Genomic DNA, 23,740 nt, shown 5'->3' with positions numbered 1-23,740 from the left:
CTCTGCCCCAAAAGACCTCTCCCAATGAAGGTACCAGCTACTACTCCTAAATCAAATGTAAATTGACATTTGTTTTTAGGGTTCTAAAACTTCCTTCTGTTACCACCTCCATGAGTTAAGAGGAGGGACAAGGTTAAAATGGGGAGATAATGATAGGACAAGCAGGGTTAAAGTTTGGGAAAGGAAGGTTAGGAGGAGAAATGTGTTCACAGAGTATCCTCCAGGCTTACACTAGTGTCATTAGGAATAAAGAGAAGATCGCACAAGCAGCGAGAAGGCTAGGAGTTTCAGGGAATCAACTAGCAATGAGACACAACTCAGAGATCACAATGGTTGGTTGGTTCAGTTAACCTAGACTATAAAATGAGGATGAGAAAATGACCTGAGCAGGATTTGGGGCAATAAGGCAGAAGAAAACTAGGACGCAATGAAAAGAGAGATTTTAGCCTCAGAGAAAGAAAATGCTTGATTGTGGGAGATAGAGTACCATAAAGGAACTGAGTGAGAATAGGAACAGTCTTTATTTCTGGGGCACTTATCATGTGCCAGACACTGTGCTAGCACATCTCATTCATTATCTTATTTAATTCTCAAAACAATTCTATCAGTTGGTAGATATTGTCTTCCCCATGTTACAAGGACTGAGCCTTACAGCAGCTAAGTAGCTTGCCCAAGGTCACACTGTAGGTAAATTGTGCAGTCAAGATTAAAGCCCAGATCCACCTGACTGGGAGCTCAAGTTCTTGACATTTTCTAGTTATCAGAATTCTCTCTCCTCCTAAATCCAAAGCTTATAATCCCACTCACCCACCCCCACCCCATTGCAAATACAAAAGGCAGAGCAGATATTTCATAGCAGCAGTTTTGCAGAAGACATAGTAGGGACATTTTATATAAGAGGAAAGCCTTTATCACCTGCATTTCAGGGAGTTAGGAAATGGGAAGCAGAAACAAAAATAGCAAGAATGTTGGAAGTACAGTTGATCAAGACCCTGTACTTTGTTTTTTTTTTTTAAGTTTTTTAAAAAATTTATTTATTTTATTTTATTTATTTTTGGCTGTGTTGGGTCTTTGTTGCTGTGCGCGGGCTTTCTCTAGTTGCGGCGAGCGGGGGCTACTCTTTGTTGCGGTGCGCAGGCTTCTCACTGCGGTGGCTTCTCTTGTTGCAGAGCACAGGCTCTAGGCACATGGGCTTCAGTTGTTGTGGCTCGCGGGCTCAGTCGTTGTGGCGCATGGGCTTAGTTGCTCCACGGCATGTGGGATTTTCCCGGACCAGGGCTCGAACCCGTGTCCCCTGCATTGGCAGGTGGATTCTTAACCACTGCACCACCAGGGAAGCCCCAAGACTGTACTTTAAATGCTGAACTGAGAGCACTTGCAGAGATTGATCTTGTCTTCAGGAATATGAGGGCTTTCCCAGTGCTGAGCCACCTGCCAGTGACCCACATATCCAGCACAGGACACTTGTGGTTATCTGGTCTTCCTCTGTCAGTCTGCTCATCACCCTTCATTTGCTTAGTGTCCTGTCTTCTCTGAAAGACCATAAGTTTAGTAAGGTAGAGACCGTTTTGTGGTGCTTGGTGCCATGTCTGGCATATAGTTGGTGTTCAGGATTTATTTGTGAAGAATGAAATTATAGCATATGAAATTATAGCACTAATGACAATATTAGAAAAAAGAAAATCTCAAATGAGTGACCTTCATTTCCACCCTAAAAAACTAGACAAGGAAGAGAAAATTCAACCTGAAGTAAGCAGAAGGAAGTAGTCAAGATTAAGGTAGAAATAAATGGAATAGAAAATGTAAAGAGAGTAGAGAAAGTCAAGTGAAACCAGAGCTGGTTCTTTGAGAAAATCAATAAAATTGATAAACCTCTAACCAGACTGATCAGGAGAAAAAAGGAGACACAAATTGCCAATATCTGGAATGAGAGCTATGACATCACTACAGATTCTACAGATATTAAAAAGGATAATAAAAAGGATAATAAGGGACTACTGTGAACAACTTTATGCCAATAAATTCAGCAACTTCTATGAAATGGAAAATGCTTTGAAATATACAAACTACCAAAGCTCGTTCTAGAAGAAATAGATAATGTGAATAGCCTCCTGTATCTATATAGCTATTAAAGAAATACAATTTGTAGTTTGAAGTTTAAAACCTTCTCACATACACAAAAAATTCCTCCTGGTTCTGATAGCATCACTGATAAATTCTACCAAATATTTAAGGATGTGTTTGCAGAGTGAATAAGTGACAATGGATCTGAGGACAACACAGAACTAGAGGAGGACAGACAGAAAAGAAGGGGCTCCCAAGGGGCCTCTGAAAGACAATTCCTAAAACTATTTTGGCTAATATTTCTACCAATGGCCTAATGAAGAAGGCTTGGTAGCCAACCTCAGAACCATTGTATAGTGGTATACATGTTTGGCTGTTCACGTGTACAAACGTAACAAACTGTCCCTCTATCATTACTTACTGATTATTTTGTTCCTCTCCACTAAGCCTATTCTTGTCTTCATAAAGTTCTGAATATAACATTTCTTCAGGAATTGTTAAGAAGAACCGGGTAGATACAAATGATATGTTTATTCACCATCTTGGTACCCATTTATTCATTCAACAAACATTAACCAATCCCTTGCTATATACCAAGGACTCTCCTGAGGTCTGGATGAAAAGTCCAATAAGACATATTTCCTACCGTAACAACCTCCCTGTCTAGAGATATTTACAGATGAGGAATTCGATGGTTAACATGCAGTGGTTGGTGCTATGATAGAGCAATGCTCCAGTGCTATGAGACTGACAGAGGCCTCTGGAGAAGGTGATACTTACACTGAGTTTTGAAGCTGGAGCAGAAGTTAACTAGACGAAGAAGAGGAAAAAGTCATTTGAGCAGCACCTGCATTAGCCTGAAGGCTGAAAAAGCACGTCCACTTTGGGGAATTACAAGCAGTGCACTCAGACTGTAGCAGGAGAGAGAGGTTGCAGATGACACTAGAGCAGCGAGCAGGAGGCCAGGCTCAGAGAGTTTAGGCAGAAGCGTGGGCTTTATCCTGAAAGTGGTGGGGAGCCAGTGAAGAGGCTAAGCCCAGGAGTGAAATGATTAGGCTTGAGTTTTAGATCATCCAGCTGATGAATGAATTGCAGGGCGACCAGGTTGGGGGCAGAAAGCTGAGTTTTGAGGAATTCTCAGAGATTCAGGAAGGAAGTAATGAGAGTCTGAACCTAGGTAATGTCAGGGGAGATATAAGAGTCTCAAGGTTTCCCCAGAGTGGACAAACTGGGAAAGCAGCAGCCCTGTGGAATGGCGACTGGACAGGGCACACTCCCCTCATGTGTGTGTCTCCGCCACCAAACTCCCGCCCTTACACAACCGGAAAGAGGAAGGATGTGCCAGGCATGGTGCTGGGTGATTTCCAGATCTCACCTAATTCTCTCAGTAGCTGTCTACCATGTAGTATTATCGGCATTTTACAGATCAGAAATCCAGGGCTTCTGGAACTGCCTGACTCAAACTATAAACATCTACAGCATCTACTTGTTGATGCCCTAAGGATTTGTGAGCCAGTCTCACCTGTATCTCTGGGAGGTCTGCTAATTCCTTCACTTCACTGGTTATGTACGGCGTCTCTCATCATCAACTCACCTCATTGCCAGAAAGGTGGTACATCCTGGCTTCCTGTAGCAGCGGGAAGACCTCTGGGCATTGCCTGATGAGAGGATCCGCTTCCACCATCTCCACAAAGTACCATGGGTCCAGAAGTGGCAAGCGCACGTTCTCCAGGACATAGGGGAGCAAGCAGAGTCGTTCTGACTGTTTGTGCCTGACCCAGCTCATCACAGTCTCAAACACCTGAGACTCTTCTGTTACATAAAGGTCATCGCTCTTCAAGATGTGGTACAGAGTATCCACAGGAAGTTCAAGGAACTCTTCGGAGTTCAGAATCTGCACAAAGTTCTGGATGATGTAACTTTGAACCTGCTTCTTTAGACTGTCCAAGGAATGTGTGTCTGCCAGCCTCAGTATTCCAACACAGTTTTCTGGGTTCAAGGCTTCTGTGAGAAAGCTCGCACAGGCATCCACCATCCGCAGGAACTAAGAGAACAGAAGGGCAGCAAATCAGGCCAGAAAATGACTAGTCCGCAAGGAGGTTTATCAGTGAGTTGTGTGTAGTAGCAAAAATTTAGAAACAACCTAAGTGACCCACAATAGAGGACTAGCTAAATAAATGAAAATACATTCATATTTTTGACAGCTCTATGGTCATTAAGAAAGCATGTTGTAGAAGAATATTAAATGACATGGAAAATGTTCATAATGTATTAAGTTGAGAAATCCATTCACTGAATCTTGATCAAGTGTCTAGATTTAATCAGCAATTTACAGGAAACATAGGGGAAAGAGGAACATCTTAAATGACACCATGCGAATACAATCAGCAAAACCCAGACTGTGGGAAACTCTACAGAGCAACCAGTTCAGTTTCTTCAACAAATACATCAAAAGGGGAAAGAGAAAAGGGGGGGTGGGGCAGGGAGGGAGAGCCGAAGCTCTCCCTCGAAAAGAGATTTAAAAGATAGATCAACCTACTACAAAGTATGCAGCTTATTTGGATCCCTGATTTAAACAAAATTTTAGAAGAGAAATGTTTACAGTGACCAACATTTGGTGATATGAAGCAATTATCATTAATTTTAAGTGTGGTAATCATGTTGTGGTTATGCTTAAAGAAAACTCATCTTTTGGAGCTATATACTGAAATATTTTCAGGTGAAATGAGAAGGCACTTCACAAAATCATACATACATTATGATCCTCTTTTTATAAAGAAAAATATATATTGAATATAGGCATAAAAAAAGACTGAAGGATATAAACCAAAATATTAACAGTTGTTATCTCTGTGTATCAGGTATCTTGGGACAAATTATGCTGCAGTAGCAAACAACCCTCAAATCTCACGGGCTCACAACAATAAATGTTATTTCTCACTCACATTACAGGGCTCACAGGGCTCTTCAGTCCAAGACCAAAGATGATGGAAAAGCTCTTGACATGTCAGTTTTGTGACAGAAGGAGAAAAAAGATGGCAAACCACACAAAGGCTCTTAAAACTTTTGCTCAGAGGTGGCACATGCCATTTCCACTCACACTTAACTGGCCAGAGTAAGTCACGGGGCAAAATTTGTTGTCAAGGCAACAATAATCCTCCCACAGAAACAGGTCCCATAGGAATAGATGGAATATACTGTATAAATAATAAAAGGCACCACACTCTGTAATAACACTATGAGATTTTTTTTTCTTTTTTTCCCTTTTTTCTTTTATTTATTTATTTATTTGTTTGGCCGAGCAGTGAAGCATGTGGGATCTCAGTTCCCCGACCAGGGATCGAACCTGTGCCCCCTTCATTGGAAGCATGGAGTCTTAACCACTGGACTGCCCGGGAACTTCCGAGACTTTTTTTTCTTATTTTGTTTATTTATATACTTTTAAAATCTTCTAAAATGAACAAGTAACACTTTTGTAATAAAAAATTAATTTGTAAAATTGATTGGCTTCCATGTCTTATTTTTAAATTATCATCATCTTCATAAGAATATGAGTCCCATATGCGTATACAGCACTTTACAGCTTACAAAGCCCTTTTGTATTCATCATATTATTTAATACTCATTTTACAGATGAGATGTCTCAAATGCACCTGTCCATTCTATTTGCTGCTCTCTGGAGCTTAGCTTTGAAAGAGTTTAACTTCCTACCTTCCCTCCTTGTCCACTGGGCCCTTTAGAGGGTCAAGTTCTCAATGTTCTTGGTTTGATCAGTTAGAAGAAGGATGGAAAGAGGGAGGCTGAGGGGACAGGGCCTGTTGGGGAGGGCTGGTCTGAAGACGGGGCCTATTGAGAGTACAGACGGGCAGACCTGACCAAGTGGGAGGGTGCAGCCTGCAGAGGAGAAACTCTAATGACAGGAGCTGGGGGTGGTAGGGTTATGGGGCCTGAAGGGAGGGGACAGGACTGGTCTTAGGGTGGACCATATTGACTTAGGCTTTGTTCTTCACTCCAGAGCATTCTAGGGGGCACACGTCCCTAATATGGGGGGATCAATCCCAATTGCAAAATATTATCATACCCTGTCAGACCACACTTTTCAATTGTCAATTCAGAAAACGCTGACCTGATGGTCAATGTTGGAGAAAGCCTAAATTCTTCCTCAGACCACCCTGTGTGCTAGCCCCAACGGCCTGCAGATCTGCTCCTCGCATGATCAACTGAGCAAACAGTTGAGACTGAGAAATCTAACACCTGTTTAGTTGTTTGCAGATTTTCAGTTCAAAGAGTAAAAATATAAAACCGAGACCAAGGCTCGCTGAGCCCTCAGAAGCTGTAACCAGAGCCCTCTGCGGCTCTGCCCACAGAGACATCATGAGGGCTGAAGGGGAACTCACTTAGATGGCAGCCTCCAGAGCAAAACGGCAGGTACACCTTGCCAGCATTTGCCTGAGAGAAAGATGATATGAAAATCAAAGAGATTTTCTAAATATGTAGACTGTCTCTGGGCGGCCACCTAAGAACCTGGTAACAAGGTTGCCTCCGGGAAGTGGAACTGGTGGGCGGAGTGAGGGTAGAGAGGGAGAATTACTTTTCACTGTTTACCTTTTTGTATCCCCTCCAATTGGGTGCCATGTGGAGGAATTATCTATTTTAAATAAATGACATTTCTCACAAGTAGAGAAAATACTAGAAGGGAATACCTCAAAATGCTAATAGTGGTTATCTCAATAGAGTTTTGTAGATAAAGTTATTACAGTAATTTGTTTTTTAGACCTTGCTGCACAGACCAAGTTTTCTACACTGAGCATGAAGTTGCTTTTAAAATCAGGAAAAAATAAAATAAATACTTTCTTGTGATTTTCAAGTACACAATGAGAAAATAAAATAAAATGAAAAAAAAAAAAGGGCTTCCCTGGTGGCGCAGTGGTTGAGAATCTGCCTGCCAATGCAGGGGACGTGGGTTCGGGCCCTGGTCCGGGAAGATCCCACATGCCGCGGAGCAACTAGGCCCGTGAGCCACAACTACTGAGCCTGCGCGTCTGGAGCCTGTGCTCCACAACAAGAGAGGCCGCGATAGTGAGAGGCCCGCGCACCGCGATGAAGAGAGGCCCCCGCTTGCCGCAACTAGAGCCCTCGCACAGAAACGAAGACCCAACACAGCCAAAAATAAATAAATAAATAAATAAATAAAATTAAAAAAAAAAAAAAAGAGCACATACTATGTGCCAGCCCCTTTATGTTTACCAGTTCATTTAATACAACAATACTATAAAGTAGATATTTATTATCATTGCTGTTTTATAGATGAGGAACAGATTCAGAGAAGTGAGGTAATTTCCTCAGAGACTTACAATGAGAGGTAGAGCTAAAATTTGAAATAGTCTTTCTCAGTCCAAAAATGCATGTTTTTACATTATTTCAAGTTGCCTCCGGTCAAATAGTGTGTGCACGGGACAAGGGCTTGGCAGATGCCGAGGGTCATTTGCACACTTCACTGGAAAACTCAGATGGTCTGATCTGTCCAGACCGAGGAAGCCCTGGCTGATAAGATGCCAGTTGCTACCCCTGTGTGATGACCACCAATGAGCAAAGAAGGGAACAAGGAAGGAGAATAAAATCAAGTACCAAAGCTCACACGTGTGAACAACAGTGACCCAGACGTGTCTCTCCCCACTCAGAAACCATTCATCCACCTGTTCTTTTCCCTAATATGTATTGAGCATTATTAGATCATAGGCCCTCAACCAGGGCTGGGGGTACAGAGGGGAGCAGAAAGAGACACAGTGCCTGTGCTCGTCGGAGAAGGTAGACCAGTGCGGGAGGCAAGCAGGAATCAAATAATCACATGGAATGTGTAGAGTTACAGCTAGGATAAACACTGTGTAACAGTTCAGTGATTCCACTGCCTGGACTGAGAAAGTCCACTCCTACCCCTCAAGCTGTGCCCAGTGTGGCTCTAAGTCAGCACTGGGACTCTCCCTGATGGAGTCACACCTGTCTACTCACCTTCTCCAAATAGCCCTAAGCTCACCTGTCACAGTGCCTTTCTATGCTCACACCATTTCCTCAGCCAGGACTACCTTTGTCCCTCATCACTACCTGCTAAAATCCTGCTCTCCTCACCCAAGCAAGTCTGACTCTGGGGCCCCACTTTTAAAGAAAGGGCTCAGGATAGCTTATCCTAATTGCAACTGAGAACTCCCCTTTTAAGTTTACCTCAAAAGGAAGGAAGAATGAGTACCATGGCCATCACTTTATCTACACAGGGCTGTTTCCTTCATTCAGAGTTGTTAGATCTGGGACCAACGGATGCTCCAGAGAGTTTATGAACCCCTACATTGTATGCAAACATTTGTTTGCACATGTGACATTTTTCTGGGAATTGTGTTTGCAGGAGACACTGGGTGGCTCTCTGGTATCCATCCACCAGAGGACAAAGCCAATACAAGAGGGAGAGCCAACCTGAAGGACCAGAAAGACACAGAGCCAGAGTCTTAATCAGACTGCGCTTTGAGCCTTCCCTGCCTCTGGACATTTTAAATTCTGGGTCGATACTTGGTTAAGAAGGAAGAAAGGGAATGGAAGAGAAGGGAAGGGAAAAGAAGTGGAGAAATCCTACCTATTCATGAAGTTCTTTCTGAAAAGCCACTTCCTCCTTCATGGTTTCTTCAACTGCCCAACATGGAATCAATTCCTCCCTCCTCTGGGCTCTACTAGGCAACTCACTTGCCCCTCTAGCAGAACACTGTACTGCCTTGTTCTATGGTCAAGCATCTCAAGGGCAGGTTCTAGGTCATCCGTGTGTTTTTATTTCCAGCAGCACCTAGCACAAACTCTGGCAAAAGGACAGAAAGAAGGGAAAGAGAGAGAGAGAAAGAAAATATTTTTCAGATACCTAGTAGGTACCAAGATCTGTACTAGACAATTTCCCATCCATTATTTTGTTTAACGAATAAATTTTATTTTTTAATGAATATATTTTAAGTAGGTATTAATATTGCCATTTGTACAGAGGAGGAAATAGAGAATTCAAAGAGTTGAGTGTGTTGCCCAAGGTCACACAGCTGGTAGGTGGTAGAAGTGATACTGGAGATCACCTGGCTAATTCTTCTCACTGAGCATCACCTTGCCTTTGTGACTGTTGCATTGCTGAGCTAACAAAATTCCAGGAGAGTCTGAAGAGGCCTTATGAGGAGAAGGGTGAGTGGGGGTTCTCCAAGTTGCCTACATTCCCTCCAAAATATGCTTTAATAAACACTTTTGAGTGTGAGGGTTGTGTAGGGCAGCATCATGGGATCCCAACCAATGGCTGGGAAACTGCTGATGTGCAGAGCAGTCATGGGGACAAGAACTTGTTCTCTTTAAAAATATCTGGTTTTGCTTCTTCATATTTAAGATTATTTAGGACTTTAGGGTAAGTTTTCTGTCTCAGCCTGTCCCAGTGACACATGAACTTGTTTATTAAAGCTGAGTGATGATAGATAATGGCAACAGATAGTCAACTTCCTATTTGGGAGAACATGTGAGTAAAAATTTACACCCAGGCACCTGACTCTCTAACAGGGAGACTAAAAATACAATCAAAGAAACCACTTGAAACATGGCTGCAGTTCCCATGAGAAATGTCTGCCTCAAAAAGAATGCACCCCTCCCTCCCCATCTCTACTGCCCCTCTTCTGCTTCCCTCTATGCTCTCCAAAACCAGGCGTCCTAAAGAACTTCACCACTGTAATTCCACATCTCACTAGAGGTCCCTTCCACTCCAGAATAACTGAAGTACTATTTTGGTCCAAATCAGGAATTCAATTGACCATAGTCCCTACGTGGCCTTGGAGTTCTTGCAAAGGGTCTATAAAGACATTGATATTCTTACCTTCAAGTCCCAACAAATCAGTATATGTGAAGAGTGTGTTAGCTGTTGATGAGATGAATAAAATTCAAATTTATTTGAAAGTGTTTCTGAATTCATTGTGAACTTTTGTCACTATTTTTGTCTTCCCAGACAATAGATACTAAACGTAAAGCCATTCTCTTGTGAGGTCTGTATTGGTATTAAAGAGGGGTCTTCATACAAATTGTAAATTACTACTGATCCTAATCTTCCACCTTTGCCTCTCCCTCCCTCTCAAGCCAGACACCCGCCTCTGACTCTGCGGGAATACACTCTCCCACCCCTCGGATGGCCTCTGCTCCCTCCAGACTTTCAGTCCTTCCTCTAGACTTGACTGAAAGGTCTGCTGGTTCCTGGAAGCTATACAGGGTGGGCAGGAAAGAAAGGAGCTAAGACCTGCGAAAGGCCCACTCACTAAGGGGGGCAGGTGCTGGGGGACTGGGGCACTTAGAGGTGCACCTACCTCAGAAGTGGAATCAGAGGGAAAGGGGAGGGGCAGTGCCCAAGGGTGTGGCAAGTTTGGTAGAGACTCAGGCAACAGACAGAGTTCTGTTGAGGACTCTGTTCCCAGAGGACATAGTGGGGGCCCCAACAGGCTAGCAGGGTGCAACAGGGGATATATGTGGGCTACACTAAGATTCAAGGGGATACATGTGGATCACACTAAGATTCAAGGGGCAAGTCACAGCTGCGGCTTAGTGACTCAGCCCAGGGAGAGGGTGAAGGCCAGGGAGGGACATCATTGTAAGGATTAAATAGAATGATTGTGTCTGGGACGTGGTTGAGGCTCAGGATGTTGGGGAGTTGAGTATGTGTGCATGTGTGTGTGTGTGTGTGTGTGTGTGTGTGTGTGTGGACACGTGTGTAGGGCACAGAAGAACGTACCTAAGCAGGAGCCAAGCCCTGAGAAGCAGGTCTATGAATGCAGACAGCTGCAATAGGTGGGGTAGCAGGTAGAGAAGGTGAAACCTTAAGTCTTTGCTTACAAGTTCCTTCTGCCTGGAATATGTTCCCCCAAACCCAACTGCCGCTTGTTGAAATCCTACCCATTCTATGAAGTCCACCTCCTTCAGAGCCAGAAATTTCTCAATTTCTACATTCTGCCTTGGGGTCTGGAAGCTCATTGGGAATCCTCGTTTTTGAGGCTTCAAGGGTAGTAAATGGAGGCAGGTACAGGAGCCAGAAGTTCTGGGTTGTCTAAACCCAGATCAAAGCTCCACCACTTGATGAGCTGGACTCTTTCTGAGCCACAGTCTCCTCATCTGGAAAGTGTTGGGAATAATAAACCCACCTTACAGGCTCATTAGGAGGGTGTTACCTGGCTTGCTCACTCTCAGAAATACTGTCAGTATCAAATGAGATCATGTAGGGGAAAGAACATGATAAATTGCTACTTAAATGTGATTTATATTTACAATTTTTATCTTTATTTCCCTCTGATAGCGTCTCACGAAGTGCCTTGAACATAGCAGATACTCAGTAATTTGTGGTAGTTAGGTAGCAGAAAAAGTCAGAATCTGGTAGCAACGTGGATTGTATTACAGCTAAAACCCCACATCCCACTTCCTTATTCCACAATCTATAAACAGCAACTAGGGCATTCCAGGCTTATTTACTCAGGGAAGGGTGAAAGGGTAGATGAAAGAAGACAGTTTTGGCTTTTGTGTTTCTAAATACACTTTTAGAACTTACACTAGAAAAATAGTTTTGAAACACCGATTAGTGGTAATAACTGGGCCCTTTGACCTTCAAAATCCAGAATCCTAAAGAGTGTGTGCAAAGGTTTATGCCAAAACAGTAGAAATAGGAGAATGGATGATAATATAAGAGTCAGCTTTTCCCACACTGGAGGAAATAACGATTCTCAGGCCTGAAAGAGAGAGGAGAAAGGGGAAGTCTAGTAATGGAGTGAGAAGCAGGTGTGGGTCCCTGGGATGGTTCCTCTGTCTCAGTGCTGGCCAGAACTCCAGAGTAAGGGGGATGCTGGAAGCCCTTAGAGGCTGTGGATATGAGAACAAAAGAACATGTACCCCGACTGCTGAGATAAAATCAGAAAAGCAGCAGGCCAGTAGAGCAGCAGCGGAAGAGAAACTGGAGTGTGTTGTTTCTAGACAAAGCGGGCCTAGGGCAGCTGCTCCGAGTTCTCTACAGTTCCAGATTGGCACAGGAGAGGAAATGGATGTTTCTTGTGTTGCCCCTGAGAGGGACATGGAAATACTGAGAGGATTGGCAGACCTGAAGAGGCCTTGAAAACAGGACAAAGAAAATGCAAAATGACCAGCAAGGACTGATGGCCAGAACCAGGTGGGATGGGGGACTTTCAGTTGATGCCAGTGGGGAAGGGGTTGATGATCAAGAGAGAGACCGATGGGAATGTAGACACTCCAGGAGGTGCCAGCATGGACCAATGATGCAAATGACCACGGTAAGCCTGAGCCAGATACCCCTTTCTACAATGTTCTGGCACTGTGTAAATGCACCCTGCAAATATATAAGCAACCCAAATCCTGAACTGATAAGGCTTTCCTGAAGTGGGTTGTCATAAAGTTGACTACAGCTTCTGCCACTGGTAGAATGGGAAGCTCAGAATAGAGATTTAAGTTCGATGTTAGAAAAATAATAGGTTTAGAAAGACAAATATCGTATGATATCACTTACATGTGGAATCTAAAAAAATGATACAAATGAACTTATTTACAAAACAGAAATAGACTCATAGACATAGGAAACAAACTTATGATTACCAAAGGGGATGGGGGGTGCGGGGAGAGATAAATTAGGAGTTTGGGATTAACATATACACACTTCTATATATAAAATAGGTAAACAACAAGGACCTACTGTATAGCACAGGGGACTATACTCAATATCTTGTAATAACCTATAATGGAAAAGAATCTGAAAAAGAATATACATATATATACACATATATATGTATAACTGAATCACTTTGCTGTACACTTGAAACTAACACACTATAAATTAACTGTATTTCAATAATAAATTAAAAAACACAAAAAAATAAAAATAAAAATAATAGGTTAAATCACACTTTTGTTTTTGCACACCTGAGTTTGTAGCCTAAGATTTAGACCCCTATACTAATTGGAATTCAAGAACAATACAAAATTCAAAAACAGGCAAAACTAATCCATGGTGGCATGGCTAGAGTAGTAGTTACCCCTGGGGAGGTACTTCCTGGGGAGAGCATGAGGGAGCATTTTGAGATGCCAGGAATGCTCTAGAGCTTGATCTGGGTGGTGGTTACAAGGTTCTATACCTATATAAGAAAAATCATGAAGCTGTACACTTAAGATATGCACATTTTACTGAACGTAAGTTATACCTAAAAATTTAAAAGAGCAAACATTGAGATCAAACACAGAAAGGCAAAGTTAAGAGAGATGCTCTGTGGGCAGCAGCAGGCTCACTGGGGAGACACCTGGTAACCCCAAGTGTCCAAGGTTCCCCAGAGGGAGTTGGGTAAAAGGGTTTGCAGCTGTGCTGGTCACAGAGCACCATACTAAAGGCCCCAGCTGCCTTCAGGATCATGGCTTGTTTCAGGCCTCGCTCTGAGGGGTGGACACAGTATGTGCAGTGAAGAACACACAGGCTATGCACAGGAGTTAACTCAGCCTCCTCCTTTTCATTAGCCGTGAAACCCTGAGCATTTCCTTAGCATTGTTGAATCTTATTTCCCTCGTCTATAAATTGGGGGTAAAAATACCTACCTCATTTTAAATGAGATAATACAGGCAAAATAGTTGTTCTGAAATACTCTGAAAACGGCAACCATTACTGTCCTGTAGACCCAGGAAATTAACCCTGATTTCTTAACACTCACAGTAGCCACACAGTATCACTGATTGACAAGGGAAATGTGTGGAAGAGGGTGCATCAGACAGTCAACAGGTTGATTTTATCTGGATGGTGGTAAAGAAAGGGTTGGGTTGGTTTTCTTGCCTAGATCAACTGGCTATTCTGATGTTGAGTAGACATAATCTGTGGGTCCCTGTCAATAGAACAGAAATTCATCTGTACCTTACAGTAATGGGACCTACTTCTACCTAGGTGCCTGGCTCTTAGTAGGTGCTTAAAAATGAACAAGTATCAGTATTAGCCTGTGGAATACTTCCTCCTCTACTAACCCATGGCATTTCCAAGAGCCAGAATTGGGCTTCTCAGTGTCCTGTTATAGGAGGTCAGGCAAATTTTGATGGCATCTTGAGCAGGTCCTCATATTCAGCTAGTGATGAGCAAGAGCACCACATATTCACTGGCTCAACATGGTACATTTATGTACCATGTTCCAAGTACTGGGAAGCCAAGACGCCAACCCAGGCTATCAAGTCGGCCACTGACCACGTGGCTACCTCATCATATAGGTCTCACCAGCATCCATCCTGTCATTAGCGAAAGATATAATAGGAAAATAAGCAATGCCAGGACTTTCACCAAAGTCCCCTCAGACTGCCACTGTGATGAAAGTTACATCACCTCCCCATGGGGTGCTGTGTAGACACCACATGGGCCTTCTCAGGCTCGGCCCAGATGATCAGGCTGCCACTCCGACATCCCTCTTTCTTTCCTCACTTCAGCCTTAGGGACTCAGCCTGACCTCCTTTTTCATCCAAGCCCCTTCTAACCAGCTGCTCTGTATCTCGGGGATCCTTCCATCTAAGACTAAATGCAGGATGAATATGGTCTCCCTGACCTCACATCTTCTTGCTGCCCTGAAGATAAGCTCACAAGCCCTTATTCTTCCATGAGGTTTTAATAATAAAAATGAAACAGATAAGGCAAACTAACAGATAAGGCAAACTTCCCCAAACAAACATGGCAAAGTCCTCCAAGATTAAAAAATTGCCCAAGTTTTTATAGTCATTGCCCCTGATCTGTAGTTTCTGACTACCTGGCTTATCTAGAACTCAGAAGCCTAAAAGTCCAGTTAAGGCAAGGGAAGGACCTTTGCTTCTCTGGAGCCTCCACTGGATGACAATCATCTTAAAATCCCTGCCTCACATGTGAACAGGTTCCTTGGGCCTTTTCTCTTAGGTGCTTCTCTTACTTTTACCTTCCCAAAAGCTACTTAGAGAAAATATGTTCCTCACCAAAATTGGCTACTAAATTGTAGCCAGGTTACTGCAAATCTCCTCAAGTGGGCAGATCATGCAGTACCTGACACACCCAAAGTTTCCTCCAAAGAAACTGTCTGGCCCTATGCCATACCTCACTGGACCAATGGGCCCTTGACCCAAGAGCAATCAGTGTTAACAGGCTAGCCACTCGTGAAGTGGCCTCACGTGAAAACTCTTTTCAAAGAGCCATAGCGGTGATTGGCTTGGTCAACTGAATTCTCCCTTCTGCCTTTCTGGACTGGGAAATCCTGAGAGAGAAGCAATCAGTGTTTAATAGGAAGAGATTAAGAGGAGGCCTGAGAAGAGAAGCAGAAAGTGAGAGAGCAGCTGAGTCACATCAAAGGTGTGAAAATTAAGAAAACTTTACTACTGGATGTCGCGGGGAAACCAAGATAATCTGATTCCCGCTGATTTCAGTCCCACAAAGGTGGTATTGGCTTTTGTGGAGGTCCTAAAATGACAAAATAAAATGCCAACTCTGGCACACTTTCCCTGAAAGGCAGGTATCATTGTCATCCTAATTTTACAAATGAGAAAGCTGAGTCTCAGAAAATTTAAATAACTTGTCCACAGCCACACAGCAAATAAGTGACTGAACTGGGATATAAACCCAGGTTCTGCCTGACTCCAAAGCCCATGTTCTTTCTGTTCCACCACCCTGCCTTATAAGAGACCATTACAGATAACTGTATATGTTTGACATCTAGAGAGACCCCAACGATATTATCCAGCATTGAAAAGAACAAGACAGCTCTACACATGCTGACCTGTAACAACCTCCAGAAATTAACGTGAAGCCAAATAAAGCAAGACGTCAAAAATAGAGTGTTTACTGTGCCAACATTTGTGTTTAAAAAATGGAGGCAATGAGTGAGAGTGATAGATGCACATATACACTGTACGTGCATAGAACAGGAAGGACAGCAAGACAGGAAGAAGGAAGCTAAGAGTGAAGATGGCAAATGTTTCACTGTATCTCCTTATATTTCTGAATTTAGAACGGGCATATGTCTTATCCATCCAAAAGAGTAAATAATATTTTTAAACCACAGTGATTTCAACAACCTATAAACGTCTGTCCCTTATGGTGCCTTCAGGCATGAAAATACTCCCAGTTTTCTATGTCTGAGACTTCAAAGCAAGTAGTCCAGAAACAATATCAATCAGAAAGCGAGTTAAACAGATGTCCAAAAGCTCATAGTACTCTTCTCTTATTTTCATAAGAATTAACACTCACAGGAAAATGAATAAAATAGCCTCAGAGAGAAACTTACTATTTTTTGCCAAGAAAGTAAATAAGATTTGGAAAATTTTGAGGTGAGGGATTACCAGAATAGGAGAATCAACAATAAACAAAGCTTGTTGTAGTTCTATCCTGTCTCCATCTTCCTCTTCAATCCCTCTCATTAAAGCTCATTAAACTCGCCACTGAAGCTCACCACTTGGAGAAAATGAAAAGAAGAAGACGGAGAAGACAAAACGTTATGCCAAAATAATCTCCAGGTATATTAAAGATTTAGGTATCAAATCTGTAGATGTAAAAAGACTAAATGAACTTATAAGTGAGTAAGTACATAATCAAGCAATGGGGAAGGTCTTTCTAAAAAGGCACACCAAAGGCAAAAACCACAAGGAAATGATCAATAAACCTGACTAAATACTAGTTTTAAACTTTGTACATTAAAAAACCATAACTAAAAATTATGAGTCATATTACCAATGGAAAATATTTGTAACAGTATTACAAAAGATTAGAGTCTTTACTATCTAAAGGGTTTTTATAGGTCTCTTGAAAAATCACCCAAAACTGAAAGAAGAACAAGAAACAGAAACACAAACTCCATCCACAATGAAACCAAGAGACATCAGTAACCCCAAACCACACAATATAAAGACTGGTAAGTGACTTTGCTGAGAGGACAGAGGTCACACTAAGTTTGTCCCTCAGAATCCAAAAAAGTAGGAATATTAAAGTCCCCCCAAACCGGGAAGACCAGGGTAGGTGGGAGCTGACAGCAGGGAGTTGGTTTAAGAAGTTAAGCCTCCTGGTTCTCCTCCTTACTTCTTGCAGTCTAACAACTCCCACTCCCGCTGGAAAAGACGATTTATCCTGTGGAGAAACCAGACCAGAAAGGTTCTGGACTCAGGGACACCAGAAACTGAAGAAGACACATGAGGACATCTTACTTAAAATAAAGGGGTTAAGCAAAGATTTGCACACACACCCACACCTACGTACCCAGTCCAGAATACATGCAGTTGTCTTATAACCCCCGGCAAAAGACTGACGATCTTTATCTGGAGAAACTGAACAACCCTAGGAAAAGTTCAGCAACTACTGCCATTTGAGGAGCCCAAATAAAAAACTGGCAGGCCACCTGATAACCCTAGTAAAACTCTCTAGTCTGCTCGCTTCCCATTCTACTCCATGTGCACTGAATTGAACCTAGTATATTAAGGCCTCAATATAAAATATGACTGGATAGCAAGGGCATTTGAGTGAACCCTCTGTATTAGTTGAATGGTGGCTCCCCAAAATATATGTCAACGTCTTAATCCCAAGAATCTGTGACCATTACCTTATATGGCAAAAGAGTAAATGTTACTTTATATGGCACAAGGCATGACTAGGTTAAGTATCATGAGAGGAGAAGCTTACCTGGTGGGCCCTACATGCAATCACATATATCTTTATAAAACACAGACACACAGGACACACAGAAGAGGAGGGGACAATGTGACATGACTGCAGAGATTGGAGTGGAGTGAAGAGATGCCAAAAAGCCACCAGAAACTGGAAGAGGGCAAAGAACAGATTCTCCGTTAGAGTCTCCACAGGGAGTATGGCCCTGCTGACACTTTGATTTTGGACTTCTGTCCTCCAGAACTGTGACAGAATAAATTTCTGTTGCTTTAAGCCACCCAGTTTGTGGTAATTTGTTATGGTAGCAGTCCTAGGAAATTGATACGCTCTCTAAGATGAAAGTTGGAGACCTAAGCAAACACACAGAGTAAAGGAATTCAAAAGAAAGAGAAGGCAGAAGAAAACTTCAAACATATTATAATCGTCTCCAAGAAATAAGAGTAGGAATCTATTAAAATAAATAGCAAGGATATGGTGGCAGAAATTAAAAACTCACAGAAGAGTTGAAATATACAGTTGAGAAAATCTCCTAGAAAGTAGAACAAAAAGGTCATTAGGAAAGAAAAGGTAAGAAAAAAATTAAATTAAATTCAGAAGGTGCGACACTTAACTAATAATAGCTCCAGAGCAGAGAATAGATAAAAGAGTTGGAAGGAAAGTATCAAAGAGAAAATACAAGAAAAGTTCCCAGAATTGAAAGACATGAATCTCCCAATAGAAGAAACAAACATAATGAATGAAAAAAGACCCACAGCAATTGTAAGTGCTGTTGCAGAAATGAATCTATTGACATAAAAATAAAATGATGATAATACAATATGGATGAAATAGATGAAAAAACATGTGTCCAGTGGTAACCTATTCTTACAAAATATGTACATAATAGATAACAATATAGAGCACTGCCTTCAAAATGTCAAAGAAAATTGAATTTTATACCCAGGCAAAATATCAATCAAATATGAAGGGAAAACAAAAATATTTTTAGACATTTAAGTCTCAAAAAATTTATCTATTAAATATTCTTTCATTGTAAGATATTAAAGATTGTGATCCACTAAAATGTGGGAGTATACAAGAAAGAAGATATGGGATCCAGGAAGAGAAAATCCAACTTAGAAAGGAGGTAAAAGGAACTCCCAGGATGACAGCAAAGGGAACTCCCAGGATAACAACTATGCAACAGGCCTAGAGAGTGACCAGTTAAAATTAGAGCAGGAGGAGAGAGGGAAAAGAAGTTATCTAAAATTGATGCACCGAGAGATAACAGTGTACACAAATCATTTAGAAATCTGGAAGTAGATAAAAAAAGAAACATTTAAAAACATGTGAAAGTAATTGTTCCAGAAGAGTAGGCTGAAGAAGGGGGTGGGAATAGGAGATTACTTCTTCATTTTAAGACTTTTAGCTACAGTTTGCTTTTTAAGCTTGTATTAGTTTCGTACGGCCATCACAACAAATTACCACAAACTTGGCAATTTAACCAACCAGAAATTTATTCTCTCACAGTTTTGGTAGTCAGAGGTCTGAAATCAAGTTGTCAGTAGAGTTGGCTCTCTCTGCAGGCTCTGAAGGAGATTCCTTTCCGTGTCTCTCTCCTATCTTCTCTCTCCTTGGTATTCCCTGGTTTGGTTGTTTTACTGACAAGGAAACTGGAGCACAGCAAAATTATGAAATACACCCAAAGTCACACAGCCAATAAGTGGTGGAGCTGGCATTTAAACCCAGCAGTCTGGCTCCAAGCTGTGCTATTACCACCCTGCTAGCTGCCTCTGTATAATCAATGCACAGAAAAGGACCTGGAAGTGTATATACTAAGGAAGCTGCCATATTGCCTCTGAATAGAAAGAGGTTGTAGGTAATTTTTATGTTCTTTTTGCTTGTATGGATTTCTAATTTTCTGAAATGAGTTTGTAATGTTATTACAATTTATAAATATTAAAAACTGCATTTTAAAAACAACATTATCTCCTCAGCCTATCATATAAGACTTACTTTCAGTTAGTGGGAAAAACAGGAGACCTTGTTACTAGATCCAACACTGTCACTCAAGGCACACAGTAAGGGCTCAATACAACTGGTATTCATTAAGCATCTACTCTGGTGTCAGACACTGTACTTGAAGCAATAAATGCTATTACTATTAATATTGCCAGTGTTACCTGTCCGTCTTTAGACAAGTCAACAACACTTTCTGGACCCCAGGAAAGGATATTAGCATGAAGGTAACAATGACAACTGTGGTTTGATTGAATTATGGTGAATGGGGTGATTCTGCTCAAGCTTATTGGTCCTTTGGGGGGAAGCAGTGAAGAAGGGATACTTGCCTTGTAAGAGAAATTTCCAAAAAAGCATAAAAGCTGAACTAGATAGAGTCCCTTCCAAAACACAAGAAGGATTTCCCTGAAGTTAGACTGGTGGAATAATGGGTAGAGGGGATGAGTTGGGGATGTTGAGCATAAGGTTGCTGAGCCCCTCCCTCTACATAACAAAGGATGTTTCCCTGCCAGTGAATAAGGCTGAGGGTTTAAGCAGATAAGGAGAGAGAAAGGACAAGGGGCTGGGTGAACAGGTGGTAACTGACTTGGCCACATTGCCAGGTAAGGCGTGACCAGTCCTTTGGGAAGTAACTTGTTCTGTATCTTTAAAATGCCCTGAGGAAACTGAGACAAAATTGGCTAACACTGCAGAAACCCATTACTCAGAATCATCAGTGCTGTTCCATGGTTGATTTTTCTCCCTCTTTACACTTTCCCTTCCTTGCTGGATTTCCTAAATCCTGCCTAGACTCCAGCCTCACAAAGATAATCCAATTGCCCATGATCTTGACCCTAGACCCCTCTTTCCCCACCTTCCCAGACTTTGTTTTCTGTTCTTTTCAACTGCTGACCTACTGATGATCCAAGAGGATGCCAACTCCCAAACTCCCAAACCATGGACAAGATCTGATGCTTGTCTTCAGTCCCTGGGAATGACCTGGCCTGTCCCTGGACTCTGTTTACCATAAATCTCAACATCCTCAGTGGGATAATCTCTGTCATAACCCAATGGAACCGAGCTCAAGGTGTAATCTTAGACCTAGGCAAAGACGGTAACTCAAGCTGGAACTCCTGTGATAATTGTGGATGCAACTGACATAATCTGTGGGTCTAATTATTTTATGAAGCTAACTATAATTACTATAATCAGACTGAAACAAACACAGTTAAATGCAAAAAATAAAACTTAATTCTGAGGGTTCTCTATTCATCTTCCATGACACCCCTCATGAGAAGTGCTCTTCTTTCACACCCACCACAAATTGCTGAGCAGCGAAGTTCCTGCTTCCCCTGGAATCTAGACACTGCTCCCTGAGAGGCTGCATGGTATAGTGGCATACATGTGGCCCCTGGGCTCAGAAAGCCCAGGGTTCAAATCACATCCTTGTGTCTTATTCTCTATGTGCCTTGCTTTCCCCACCCGCAAAGTAGGGGAAAGTGACTATCCCCCTGGGTTGTGCTAAAGAGTAGAAGGTACATATATGAATTGGTGACTGCAGTCCCCACTCCAATTAGGCTTCCACACATTGTAGTCATTGTTCCTGGAGTCAGGAACCAAGTGTAGTTCTAGGCACCAAGCTCCCCTGGCTTCATCGCATTAAGGGGTCAATGACTCAGCTCTCCACTCCCCGGGAAATTTCAAGTAAGTACAAGCCCAGCTAAGTGTGTATGTGTGTCCCAGGTACAGGCCTGGGAGCCAGGCCAGGCAGGTTTCCAGAGAATTGCTGCTTTTTTCTCTCCAGAGGAGAGCACTGGGCCTGTTTGTTCACACACCTGGAAAAGGTTAGCAGCTTCCAGGACCCGCTGGACGTTCTGCTTGGTGATCAGCGCCTTGCTGGTGTACGTGTAGTCCAGAAGAGTGTGCATAGTCTCTGCGTCGACCCCTTTGATGATGATCCTCTCCTCATACTTTTCCTTTAAATCATTGCAGAACATGGCCCTGGGAGAGAGATGTGTGAATGTGAGTCCAACCGTGACCCTTGGTTCCAAATCTAAACAGACCCCCTTCAGACCTGTCTGCTCCCATGGGACAGTGAGGTTTGCAAGGTCGGGACCTGAAGCGATTGCTCTCCGTCCCTCAACACCCAGGACCCACCAGACGTTCCATGAGTGCTTACTGAACTAACGTGTCCTGCTCTGCTGGACCCAAGTGTCATCCCCAAGGCAGTCCCAGATCTGAAGGGACACCAGGAGCCCTACTGGAACACCTGGTAGGATCTAGAGCTCCTTTATATTGGCCTAAAGTGTGGAATTCTTCCGGAGGCTTGTGACAATGCCAAAGCCTTTTCCCAGAAACTGTGCTGAGGCAGTATCCACCAGGGTGGCGTGCTAGTGACAGAGTGTACTTTCTAGAGCTGGGACTTCCACCCCAACACAGAAGGGATTATAGCCCTAAATCCTGTTCCTACTCCCTTTGCCTCACCGCCTATTTATCTCTGGAAATCACTCCTCAGCGTCTTTCCCCTATTTCCTCATCTACAAAACAAAGGTAACTGCTGTGGTTTTCCAGGAACAAACATCAAAAAGTCAGGAAGAAAGACATTGAGAAAAGAGAGAGAGAAAGAGAGGAAGAAATCACTTGACAAGCTGATTTTTTTGTTTGTTTAATTTATTATTTTTGGCTGTGTTGGGTCTTTGTTGCTGTGCGCAGGCTTCCTCTAGTTGTGGCGAGCGTGGGCTACTCTTCATTGTGGTGCGCAGGCTTCTCATTGTGGTGGCTTCTCTTGTTGCGGAGCACGGGCTCTAGGCGTGCGGGCTTCAGTAGCTGTGGCTCATGGGCTCTAGAGCACAGGCTCAGTAGTTGTGGCACACGGGCTTCGTTGCTCTGCAGCATGTGGGATCTTCCTGGATCAGGGCTCGAACCTGTGTCCCCTGCATTGGCAGGCGGAATCTTAACCACTGCGCCACCAGGGAAGCCCCGACAAGCTGATGTTTGAACCTGTTGTTTTAGCCCATGAGATCTTCTCCCCGGGTCTCTCTCTGTCCTTCTTCCTGTCTTTGTTTTAATCAATAATAATCTTCCTACCCATCTCCCTCCTCTTCTCTCCTCTCTCAGCTGGCCTCTTCCCCCTCCCCAACAAGATTATGACAGCATGACACAGATAGCAAATGTGAATTCTGCAAAGTTAACAAATGCCAGCCTGGAACCAGAGGAGCAGTGGTGTCATTTGGGCAGACGAGTGATTTACAAGCCAGTTTTTTCAGCCATAAAGTCTCTTGGCCAGAGGGGCACAGAGCCATCTGTGGAACCACACATGCTGTAAAGTGAGGTCATGAAGCACTCACCTGGCTGCCTCCTGATTCCACTGCGAACCCTGCCATCATGGCAACCACACAATTTCTTCCCAGCTCAGCCTGTCTTCCTGGGAGGAGTCAGACAACCTCACTCCCTAAACCTCCCTTTGTTTGAGTCTCTAGAGCAGAGCTGCCCAATAGAAATATGATGCAAGCTGTACGTGTAATTTAAAATTTTCTAGTAACCATAATTTTTACATAAAAAATAAGAGACAAAATTAATTTTAATCTTTTATTTAACCTAATACATACAGAAATATTATCATGTCAACAGGTAGTAAATATTTTTAGTTATTAATGAGATAATTTACATTCTTTTTTTTCATACTAAGTCTTCAAAATCCCTCAGGTATACCTTACACTTAAAGCACATCTCAATCCAGACCAGCCATAATTCAAACACTCAATAGCCACATGTGGCTAGTGGCCACTGTAGTGGGCAGCGCAGCTCCAGAGTATCAGTCCTGAACTCTGCTGTTGGGTCACCCAGATCTGCAATCATCTCAGGGAGTAAAGTGAATGTTACCCATATGAATGTCGTGTACATGAATATATGGGTAACAGGACATTTAGCAGGAGAGGGTGGGCAGTGATGATGGAGTCAAACGAAGCTTCATGTAACTGAGGCAACATATCAGTGGAATCCTACCAAAGTGAAATTTAGAAA

At 42.7% G+C, this 23,740-nt stretch overlaps 1 protein-coding gene across 1 annotated transcript in view; it reads right to left on the bottom strand.

Annotated features, from left to right (window-relative positions):
* Positions 1-23,740, bottom strand: part of KLHL6 (kelch like family member 6) — a 54,022-nt gene that overhangs the window by 11,775 nt on the left and 18,507 nt on the right. Inside the window, exons 2-3 of the mRNA XM_061193361.1 lie at positions 21,553-21,718; positions 3,659-4,108 (exon numbers count right to left, since the gene is read on the bottom strand). Of these exons, the coding sequence (XP_061049344.1) occupies positions 3,659-4,108; positions 21,553-21,718 (616 nt within the window). The remainder of the gene's footprint in view (positions 1-3,658; positions 4,109-21,552; positions 21,719-23,740) is intronic.

Source organism: Eubalaena glacialis, chromosome 6 (genome assembly GCF_028564815.1).
Source record: "Eubalaena glacialis isolate mEubGla1 chromosome 6, mEubGla1.1.hap2.+ XY, whole genome shotgun sequence".
NCBI lineage: Eukaryota > Metazoa > Chordata > Mammalia > Artiodactyla > Balaenidae > Eubalaena > Eubalaena glacialis.
Note: the sequence above shows the minus strand (reverse complement) of the source record. Positions and strands in the feature narration are given on the sequence as shown.